Source organism: Elephantulus edwardii, unplaced genomic scaffold (genome assembly GCF_000299155.1).
Source record: "Elephantulus edwardii isolate Elephantulus edwardi_28Jun2011 unplaced genomic scaffold, EleEdw1.0 scaffold00016, whole genome shotgun sequence".
NCBI lineage: Eukaryota > Metazoa > Chordata > Mammalia > Macroscelidea > Macroscelididae > Elephantulus > Elephantulus edwardii.
In genome coordinates this window covers 10,995,178-11,006,315 of record NW_006399766.1, presented here as the reverse complement: position 1 = coordinate 11,006,315, position 11,138 = coordinate 10,995,178, and the positions used below count along the sequence as shown (strand labels likewise).

Sequence of the window (11,138 nt, the reverse complement as noted above, 5' to 3'; positions counted from 1 at the left end):
TTCTCAAGGAGAATTGGTTTCTCCCCAAATGAGTAACTGACTTGTCAATTTCTGGGCTCTAACCAGTGTGACATTTGCATGCAATCGATTAACCCTTAAAAAGACCAAGCTAGTTTCTGCTTCAAATTTTGTTGAAACTACATGTTTTCAGCCATGGGAGGCATTTTGAATGAAGTGGTAAATTTTTTTAACATAAAATGATCTTGGATACAATTATTTGGGCACATATATCCTGAGTGGGTCTCTGATGCTGGTGGAATGAGGCCTGTTTCTTCAGATTCACACAGTTATATGCTCCCACTAGACGTCAACATGCATTTAAAGTGAGTAACTGTGTCCCAGTAAACTCCAGAGGCAGAAAATGTAAGTGGGCACTGTGAGTCCCATGGGTCATGTAAGGGAAAACTACTCCTATGAGTTATTAGCCCCTGAAAAATGTATGGCTTCTCCTCATCTCTAAAAACCAAACCCATCATCATCAAGTCAATCCTGATTTTTTTTTCCTAAAAGGGAAAGTGCAGTCCCCCACTCCCACAAATTTTGCAGTTGAGTTTCCTACCTTTGGGGAAATCACAGGGGTCAGTCAGCACATCTGGAGTGCAATGGATAAGGCTCGCCCTGTGAAAACTGCCCTCATGATCATGGTAACTCCTCTGCCAGCTAAGTATCAATTGACTCTTCATGGCCCTACAGAACAGAACACAGAGTTTCCAAGGCTACAGAGCTCTGTTTATGGAAGAAGGGTGTCTCGTCTTTTCATCTGTTGAGTGGCTAGTGAGTCTGAACTTCTGACTTTTCAGCCAGCAGTTGAGTGCTTATCCATTGTGCCACCAGGGCTCCTCCTGCTCTTTCCCTAGAATGCATCAGGAATGACAGTACAGGGAGGTCTGGCTCCATATGATCGCAGCAATGGCAAGTGGGACCCAGACACAAGTCTCCCTCCTCAGTTCTCCTCCACCAAGACCACACTTTTCCACACAACATATATTTATTCAGGAAAAAAAATTGCAATAAATTATTATAATAAAAAATGGTAACATGAAATACAGAATCCCACTAGCAGCTTTGCTTAGTGACCAAGACATCTGGGGGAAATATAACAATTACAGAACAGGAATCAGAAAACAGTGAAAGGGAGACTAATGTGACTTCACCACTAGGATCTGAACTAGCTCATCCGTACAATTGACCAATGAAGAGTCCTTCTTGACCAGTTGGACTGGAAACCATACCTTAGAGGAGCTATGAAACAGTCCATTCGAGGTACTTAGGAATTACAGGTTCGGGTCCTGGCATAGGCACAGTATGGAAGCAGACTCCTTGCCTGCTCTAGTTCTTGTCTCCCTTAGTTAGAGATTGTCAAAAACCCTCAACCCTGTAGACATCCCCTGGCCAGAGCTGGGAAGAAGATAGAGGCAGTACAGCAACTTGATGCTTTCACCTTACAAAGGTCAGCTGCACACATGCCGCACGCCACCCCCACCAGCCACACTTCTGGGCTCTCAAAGACCCCAGATTGGCAGTGTGCTAGCAAACATGCCTAGGAGAGGCATATCCCTGTCTTTATGTCACTACTCTGACCCAGCACCTATAATCTGCCTCTCCTATAATTACTTCCGGCCTAGTGCAGATGACCTCAGTCTTCCATGAACCAAGTTCAACACCCATCCTCTGACTTATCAAATCTTCAGCTATTTGGCAACAAGAACAACTCCTGTTTCCCAAACTTCCAATCAGGAAAGTTATCTCGCCGGTAAATTGCAAGATACACACGTACCTTGTCTTTCCCACAGAAGCCACTTTCAAGAGATGGGAGGACTGAAGGGCTATTCAGTGGTAGTTTCTCCATGGCCCTCTCCTTAGAGGTCCTGGAAGTCATGAAGCCAATGCCTGAGACTGCCCAGAGCCTTTGTGTCAGGCCCCTCAGATTTAAGGTTCACAGGAAAGACCGAATCAACTCAGAGTGATTTAAATAAAAACTCAGGTGGAAGCCAATTTTATCAGGCAGTTTTTGTACAGTTCAAGGCTGGTGGCTTATTTGACAACCAAAAAAAAAATTTTGTTTTCCACAAAAAGGCTGCTCCTCCGAGCTTGAATCATGAAAAGCCCAGAAGGTTGTCTCGGGTGGGAGAGCTAAGGTGCTTGGCTGGTCCCCTTGTCCTGTTTGTTTCCACAGCACTGAACAATGTGATGGTGGGAGCTGAGGGGAAGCTGTAAACCCTCTACCGCAGGAGCTGCAGTAGAGCTTGAGTCAGCTCTGCTAAGGGAGGGGCTCTCAGTACTTCGTGAGACTGGGGAGGGGGCTGGAAGTGCTATACATGGTCCTCCTGCTGTGGAAAGGAGCAATGTCTCTAGAGGCCAGTGTGACGGGCACAGACTCCTCTGTTCACTCTGTGCACAGGTCGCTCTGGAGGTGGATTTCTAAGTTGAGGGCGGGTTCCACAGACACCCTATCTATCATCCCAAGAATAACAGAAATGGGACAGGAGGAAGCAGTGCCTGTCAAAAATGAATGAATATTCTCTCACTCCTGAAAATACTCAAAACGCTTCCATTTGGATTGTGTTCTCTCCCAACAATGTGATGCCATCTTCAATGACCTCTAAAAGTTATGCAACTAAATGTGACCTAAGACAAGAGAGTAGGGCTCCACTCGGTGCAAACCAATGAAAAGGCCAATGTTCAAGAGACAGGAAGACACCACTGCAGTAGAAATGCAGAAAAGCATGGAACCACCATGTGTAGACAGTTAACTCACTGTTGAAAAGACCCAAAGAGTCACTAGCCTAACCTAGATTTCTTTTAAAGTGATAATGCCAGTGGAGTGACAGGAGAGGGGGCAGGCCAAAGTGCATAAGCTGAAGTATTGCAGATAAGTCTGAGCTACAGCAAGTACTGCTTGTAAACCTAGATTGGGCGCATCTCAGAGCCTAGGCCGAGGGTGCTAAGGACAATTATGACAACTGGGCAGAGGGGCAACAAACACATCTCTAGGAAAACGAGTGGAAATACAGATCTCTTTGCTGTGTAAGGAGAAAACGCAGAAACACCAAAATGTGGTAACTTTGGCTTGGCAATAAAAGTATTTTTCTGTGAAGGATATGGTGGCGGGGTAGAGGAGGGATTAGGAAACTCTCTTCCTTTTGCATCAAAAAGGAAAACTCTTCATGCCTTACAGCCTCGAAACTCTGCAGCAGATCCTGTGTATGGCATGAGTTTTCAATCTGTTGTGAAACGCCTGGAACCCAACCTCTTCCACCTCTAGAATCTCGGAGAACCGTAAGAGGAAGAGAATTAGTCTTCATCATTCCCCAGCAGGAAACTCAGAAGGAACTGGATAGCACGCTGGCGGTCGCTTGGAGTCTGTCTTGCCATGAGGTTGGGTGGTGGCCTTAGGAGAAGACTAGTGAAGAGAGTAGCTACAGGGTGAGAGAAGAAGGGAAAACCCTTTGTCAGACGTAACCAAAGCAAAACCTCAGAGGTGGGACCAGGGGATGAGGACAGTTGGTGGTAAGTGATTGCTATTTGCTATGTATGAAACTGATTCTCCTAGGCAGCCAATCAGTTAAGAGTGCTTGGTTGCGAACCGAAATGCTGGAGTCCACCCAGGGGTGCCTTGGAAGGACGCCCAGCAACCTATGTCTGAAAAACCAGTCACTGAACATCCTGTGGCATGCAGTTCTCCTTGGACACGTGAGGTCCCTGTGAGCCACTGGTGTGAATGATGTAGGGTGTCCATGACATGACTGTGCACAGGCTGTCCCTGACAAGCGCCTACACACAGCCACCCCTGGAGAGCAGCCTTACCGATCATGTTGGCGCTGACATTGTTGTATTCCGAGAATTTCAAGAGTTCTCGAAGGAAAGCCATCAAGTAACGGAAAACGTTTCTATGGCATCTTGGAAGTTGTGAAATCACCTGTTTTTAAAAAAGGAGTGGGGAGAGTGGGAAGTGGGGAAAATAGGAGGGGGGAAAACGGGTAAGAAGACTCTCGAGCTCCCATAGAAGCAGTTGATAATTTAACCCTTACAGGAGTCCATTCATCTGTCATAATCCTCCGCTATTTATACCTGCCGAATTGTAACTTCCATGTCAGAATGGTCACTCTCCTGGCCCCAGGTCACTCGCTTCCGAGGCCATGCAGCTAGCACACCTTCACATGTACCTCACGAGCAGGCCTAACACCTTTTTCCAACTAAACGGTTTTCTCTACAAGGTCATTGTCTGATTCAGAGGTAGTCTCAGCTATTGTACATTTAAATGCTTTCAGGACTTTAAGACTGCAAAGATAAAGAGAAGACGGACTCCCGAGTGTCCCCTCCCCTCCTTCCTGGTAATGGCAGCTAGAATCCCACCCACAGCTTCACCCATCTTACCCTGGAGTAGGAGGCCTTCACCCCACCAGCTTTTGGGTCAACGGAAATTGGCTACCCTATTTTCACAATGGTTTGAATGTCACTGTTGTAGTTCATTGTCGTGGAATCACAACCGACTCATAGCAGACCCTCCAGCAGGTTTTCAGAGGCCTTAAATCACACAGGAGGAGATTGCCCATCTTTCTCCCTTAGAGAACCTGGTGGATTCAAACTGCTTGCCTTTGGGTTGGCAGCAAAACTCTCTACTCACTAGGCCAGCAGAGATTCCCTACACCCTAGCAAATTCAACAGGAAATACGTGCTTACTCTCAACTTTCAGTGCGCAGTATGGGTCTCAACTCTCTGTGCAGATCTCGACTCTTCCCACCCCACAGCTGACAGCCTAGTTAGCTCTACAACTTGAGGATTTCTGTATGACTTAGGCTGCCCTAAACACCCAAAGAAACTGGGAGGAAGAATAAAACTCACCTGCCGGCAGACCCGAGGGTCATGGGCAGAGTCGAGGCAACGCTGGTACAGCTCGTAACAGATGACTGGCTCTGGCAGGGCTTCCAGGAAAATGAGCAGTGCTTCAGCCACTGAGTGATTACTGCCGGCTGGATTGGCAAAGTCAAAGGAAAGGGGCGCCAGAGAAAGGGCACCATGCAGACCTGGTCTGTTCCCTTTCTCTTGCTCCCTTGGGGTGTTGTCTCTCCCATCATTCAGGACACACTGATATGAACCGGGGTTTGGTATTTTATTGGCCCAATCATCCTGCAATTGAGATCTTACAGAATTGACCAGACCCTGACAGGAGGTTTGGGTCAAACTCTAGAGTCAGGAGATCGCCAGCAGAATGCTACATTACTGGATCAGTGCTACAAACTAGCTGCCCACACTCTCTATCCTTTCCCATGTCCTAGTGACAGTTCACATGATGGCAGGACAGCTTGGTCACTTGAAGGAGAACAGGACAGTGCGCTGGGACCTCTGTGCCATTTCTAGTAAAAGCCACTGGCACCTACTTCTTGGTTCCTTCTAGTAAAAGCCTCCTACTGAAAGATATCAAAAGCCCCTGAAAGGTGCTGAGAAACAACTATGAAGAGTTGACAACTAAGAAAAGAGGGGATAAATAATGTATACTGTATTGAAACAGATGAGGGAAAGAACTGCTTAAAAGGAATAGATGATTAAGTATTATTTGCACACAGTCTAGAATAAGAGCTGCATAGTAAAGTGGACTGGGGGGCGGAATTGAACAACAGTGAAATAATTTTTTTTTCAAAGAGAAAAGCGAACAGGGGAGGGTGGGCAGGGAGGGAAATGTGCAACTATGAATGAATGGAAATCCACATTCTCTATAAACTTTCATTAAAATCTCAATAATAAAACCAAATGAGAAAAAAAAAAACAGTTGACAACTAAAAAAAAAGAAGGAGGGGAAAAAAGAGTTGACAACTATCTTGTAATAAAAAGTAATTATGAAGAAAATAGATAGAGAAACAGGAAAGTCAAACGCAGGTGGGAAGCAGAGTTGGGCCAGGAGCTCAGCGAGCTTCCTAAGCCTTTGTGGGAAAGGATACGGATTGTCTCAGGAATGCTGGTATCCAGACAGTCTATGATCTGCTGTAACTCCTCTTGCATGCCAGGGGTCTGGAATAGGTCCTCCTACCGAACAGGTCAGATTGTAGGCGACAAAACAATACAAGCACAATCAACTTACAGGTTCTGAACATCATTCAAGGAAGCAAAAAGGTAGGGTGGCACACATACTGATAACAAGAAATGGAGGTGTGGAAAATCGTACTGGTTTTCTTTATCATTACTATAATTCGAGTTAAAATTTTATTTCAGATGAGAAAATGATCTCAAAGGCCTTGACTAGTTATGATAAGGGGAGAGATCAGGAAGCTGGTGTTTCACTTCTAGCCTTTTGACAAGTAATGGAAGGAAAAGTCAAAATAGCACGCTCCCTCAAAAACTCAAAGGCACTGCATTCTAGTAGAATCCTCCCCTGGTAGGACAGAGCAGAGCAGTCTCATAGCGTTTCCAAGGTTGTAAACGTTTACAAGAACTCCCAGAGAGTGGCTGGTGGGTTTGAACTACCAACCTTTCAGTGAGCAGTCACGTGCTTTAACACTGTGTCACTAGGGTGCCTTCCAAATAGCACAGCTCCATATTCAAATACTCATACTACTGAATATCTAGGATGGAGTATTAGCAAACTCATGCAAACGTTATTCTTTTCTACACAGTAAAGAAAAAAAATCCTTACATTTCCGTCTTTGGAGTAGATGGGTTAGGAGAGGGAGGGGATGGCTAGTTCTGCATTTAAAAAGACGGAACCAAACCAAAGAAAGCGGGTTGAAGTCTGCTTTGGACTGTAAATTCTGCACTCTTACATGAAAGGTAAAGTGGGTATCACAGACTGCTTGATGTACAGAAATACAGAGTGCCCAAGAGGCCAGGCATTCTCAGCCCGGGTCAGGCTGAGATCTTAGGTGAATTACTTAGCTTGCACGCTTCCTCTTTCAAACATGCACACGGGTACTACCATGAGCTCAGGTGATGGGACAAGGCTGTTGTGTAGGGAAGCTTAGTACTCACATAGCTTCTACAGTTTCAGAGAAGGTCTGCACCCACTTACCTGGTGGCAGGCGTATTTAAATAAGTGATCAACTAGGAGCCAGATCTCCTTGGGGACCTGAAGAGGCCTCTCACTAGCACCTTCCTCCAAGGGAACCATCTGCAGAAGAGATTTCTCCTAACAGATGGAAAAGGATGAGAATTAAAGGTAGCTCTGAATAAAGTGTTATGGATGTTACCTAGTCTCCTTCAAGTTCTGCTAATGTGGGTACAAAGTGATCTTCATCTCAAGAATTTGCATTTTTTGTTTTTCAATCGAGGACACCCCTGGTCAGCAGACACTCCACATTGATTGCAATGGTTAAAGGACCTCCTTTCCCAAAGGTCTCACTTAGCCATCACACATTGCATTTGGGTTTCTTATGTTTAGCACGTGGACATAGTCTGTCCTACATTCTTCCAAGGTTGACACTGAGAACCACTGCTCTAATGATACAGTCACAGTAAGGTCCACACATCACTGGTGACTTGGAAACCAATACATTACAAATTGCAACACCAGCGTCTACACTGAGGTGTTTATTTATTTTTAACTTCTTTTTCTTTCAGGTCTTACCACAAACATTACTATTTTCCTTCTTGGCTCAAAAGAGGCTCTTCAGTTCTTGGGAGTTAAAGAAAAGTCTCCACATGCACAGTTCAGGCTTGATAGAAGTTCTAAACTTAAGACACTAAAACTCATAAGCTGTAAAATCCAAAAGCAGTCAAATGAATTCAGCCAACCAAGTGCCAGAAATACCACGAGGAGTTTAGGATCTGCATCCATATTAAGAACACAGGAAAAATTTCTAGGGGTTCTTGACCCCGTCTACCCATCTTTCTACTACTTTCTGTTAGGTTCTTCAGAAAGAATCTAAGAGAAAAATCCAGAAGTGGCATACATTACATCAAGAACTAAATTAGAATCTAAAACGAGTTGGCAATAAACTCAATTTTCTCATGAGGACGTACCCATTGCCATCAAGCCCACAGCAATTCACAGTGGCTCTACAGGGCAGGGCAGAATTGCCCCACAGGCCTTTTGTTAGTAGCTACGTGCCTTAACCACAGAGCCACCAGGGCTCCTTTCTGCTTACCTAGTCATATAAAATGTGTTGGAAATAGGTTAAGGGGCAGTGTTCAGAAAAACCCTAGTGGAGAACACTGGAATCAATTCCGGCCTCTCGCTCTCCCGCCTCCAGCTTAAGTATCACCTTTCATGCATGTTCAACTTGAGGACATTCTCGCACGCCACTGTGCAACCTGAAAAGTCCTCTACAACTCCTAGTCATGTAGCTTTGGGGGAAAGGAAATCAGCACCTCACCAACTTAAACGACAGCAGAGCTGAGGTCGTTCTTTAATGACACTCTTTAATAAGCACTGGTGACTTTTTACAACATGCTGGGCCGTCCTGGGAAAACAGGTTGAAAACAGAGCATGACAGTTGGCAACCATGTAAAATCTACTTTCTGTTATTTTGTTCCCTTTCTTTCTTTCCTTGGGATGCAAATACTTGATATCCATATTCCCTATAGCTGCCACAGCTTCTATCAACGACTCATCTAAGAACTTCTTTCTGATACCTGCAAGCACTAATTGCAGGCATCCATATAATGGCCAAGTTAAAATGCTGCCCAGAACGCATTCTGCTAACTTCCTGGACCGAAGGCAACACATGTACAAAGTCTCTAGCAGATGCCTCCACACTAACCATCTATAAATTATTCAGCACTGAGTCATGTATTTTTAAAACAATATGACATCCAACTGGAGCTTTCCTGTCCTAAGGCATTAAGGTAGTACAAGGCACTGTCCATGATAAAGACTGAACATGGCCTGCTATGAACAGACAAGGGCTGGGAAGCAAAGCTGTTTCAAATCCAGGGTTTAAAAGATTAAGAAAGTGACAGTAGGTTATATACACCATCCACTCTACTTGCAAATTCCCATATCATAACAGGAAACATCATACTTGTGTCTCTGAAGTCTAGAGAAAGATCATGCACGAGAGACAATGCTTTTGGGGGGAAAAAATCCCAAAGAATAATCCTGAACTCTCATTTTCAAAGAGAAATCAAGGGCACTTTGTCTTCTCTGGACAAAATACATTCAGGATCTGAGAGACCCACACTTTGTAACTTTAGCACTAATAACTAAAGCATACTAGGACAACGTCCCCATCATCCAAATATACTAAACTGCACGCTCCACCAAATGGGGAGGCCACCTTCAGATACTGTAGTTAAGATTCTTTAGCAATCCCATATTCCTCTAGTTGACAGTTTTGTGTGGAACCCAGGGTGACACTGGGGAGGCGGGGAGGTACTGTGGAGGAAGCATGTCGAGACTTTGGCAAGTTTATTGACTCTGTTGAGCCTTACATATCCGCTCTATTAAAATGCAGAAATTCCCTTCCTTTTTCTGAAGGCGGGGTCCAAATGGCTCACTAAGGTTCCATTCAGCCTTATGCTTCTATCCTCTGTTCCATTTCTTGGCTATTTCTGTATATTCTTTAACTCATCACTGTCGTTACTAAGCCAAAGTCACTCTTTTCTTCCTTGAGGGGAGAGTAATGAGTATGTTTATTATCTTTATATTAAAAATTTTATGTAATTTAGATAAAAGTTTACAGAGCAAAAGAGTTTTCCATTTAACAAAAAATATTTCATTTATAGTATAAAAATGATATAATAAAATAATCTATAAAATCATTAAAAATATCATTTTTGTTTTGTGACATTAGTTGCAATTCCCCCAAGGCACCCTTACTACAACAGAGTCACTTCTTCTGGTTTAACGGTCAGTGGAAATGGAGGACGGCTACGCAGTACTCTCCTCTACCTCATGAATTTTCAGGTATGTGCAGACAGCTCTTTAGTGAGCAAATCTAGAACCTGAGTCGTCTTGCTTTTACATGCAGAGTTGCAGCAGTCAGATTCACTGAAAGTAGCAAACATCTTTCCTGTACTTCAGACAAACTCCAAGGCAGCTGGCAGGGCTTGGCAGGGGCAGGGTGGGGGGGAATGTTCTCACCGAGTCAGAGGGTCAGAGGTCTCTGAATAAGTAAGCCTAGAGACACATTCCTGGGACCACAGTTAAGTGTTAATCAAGCAGAGGGAAGCTCATTACCACCAGTGGACTGCATTACCTTTTCTAGGAAGCTGTCTTCTTCCTGAGAGCAGAGCAGGAAAAGAAAGTCATTTACAGATAGAAAATTATTAGAATTAATTCACAGAATTAGAAAAAGATCAGTATTATTAGAACTCACTAGCTCACTAGACACATATGCTTAAACAGCTTTTAAGTCTTCAAAGATACTATGACTGCAGAAAATAGAACACATTCGCCATAGGCCAAGCTGTCTGTTATGAGCATTAATTTTGTGTGGTGTATTGAGAACACTGCTCATGTGCAGTCCTAGACTTCTGTGTCTCTTGGCAGCTGCTGGCTGGCCTAATGCCCACAGACGCTTCCTCTGTGGGAGATCTGGGCTTGGGCTGCTGGTGACCACAGGGAAGGACAATCCAGACTCCTCCCATCTCCCTACTCAGATCCTCCTCAGAGACCCCAAGCACCTCAATTTAGTAAATTATGTGGAAAATACCTTAATTTTACTTCAGACCTTTGTCTACATGGTAATAGAGGGAGCAAGGGGGTGGGGTAAAAGGTACTTTTGATCATCTTTGTCCTTCTGTTATTTTGTTCAACAAAAATAGCAGCAAAAATAACTACTATCACCCAGAGAACTTATGTCACGTATCAAGAACTAAGCAAAGTACTTACATGCAAAGACATTGAATCTTCACATATATGCAAAGTAGATATTATTTCCATTTTACAGAGGAAGAAACTGAGACTCAGAGATTATTCACCCAAGATCAGGCAGTAAAAAATCAAATCAAGATTAGAACCTTGAGCCTGACTGTCTCTTCAACACTTACCACTATGCTCTCTTACCCAAACCAAAACAAGCCTTTTGCCTTTAAGTCATAGCAGCCCTCCACCAGGCTTCTAAGGCTGTAAATCCTCACAGGGTGGCTGGTGGATTTGAACTGCTGACCTTTCTGTTAGCAGTGCACTACACTGTGCACTACACTACCATAGGTCCTTTATGGTCCCTCAGACAACTAAAAAAAGATAATGCAACTGCCTCCTA

At 44.1% G+C, this 11,138-nt stretch overlaps 1 protein-coding gene across 2 annotated transcripts in view; it reads right to left on the bottom strand.

The window, feature by feature from the left end:
- Positions 1–3,294: 3,294 nt before the first annotated feature.
- The window catches only part of OCRL (oculocerebrorenal syndrome of Lowe), a 79,773-nt gene continuing 71,929 nt past the window's right edge, over positions 3,295–11,138 (bottom strand). Inside the window, exons 19-24 of one of the 2 annotated variants that reach the window (XM_006881782.1) lie at positions 10,131–10,154; positions 7,004–7,120; positions 5,940–6,024; positions 4,846–4,973; positions 3,808–3,919; positions 3,295–3,419 (exon numbers count right to left, since the gene is read on the bottom strand). In XM_006881782.1, the coding sequence (XP_006881844.1) occupies positions 3,295–3,419; positions 3,808–3,919; positions 4,846–4,973; positions 5,940–6,024; positions 7,004–7,120; positions 10,131–10,154 (591 nt within the window). The remainder of the gene's footprint in view (positions 3,420–3,807; positions 3,920–4,845; positions 4,974–5,939; positions 6,025–7,003; positions 7,121–10,130; positions 10,155–11,138) is intronic. The other variant, XM_006881783.1, reaches the window with a different exon arrangement.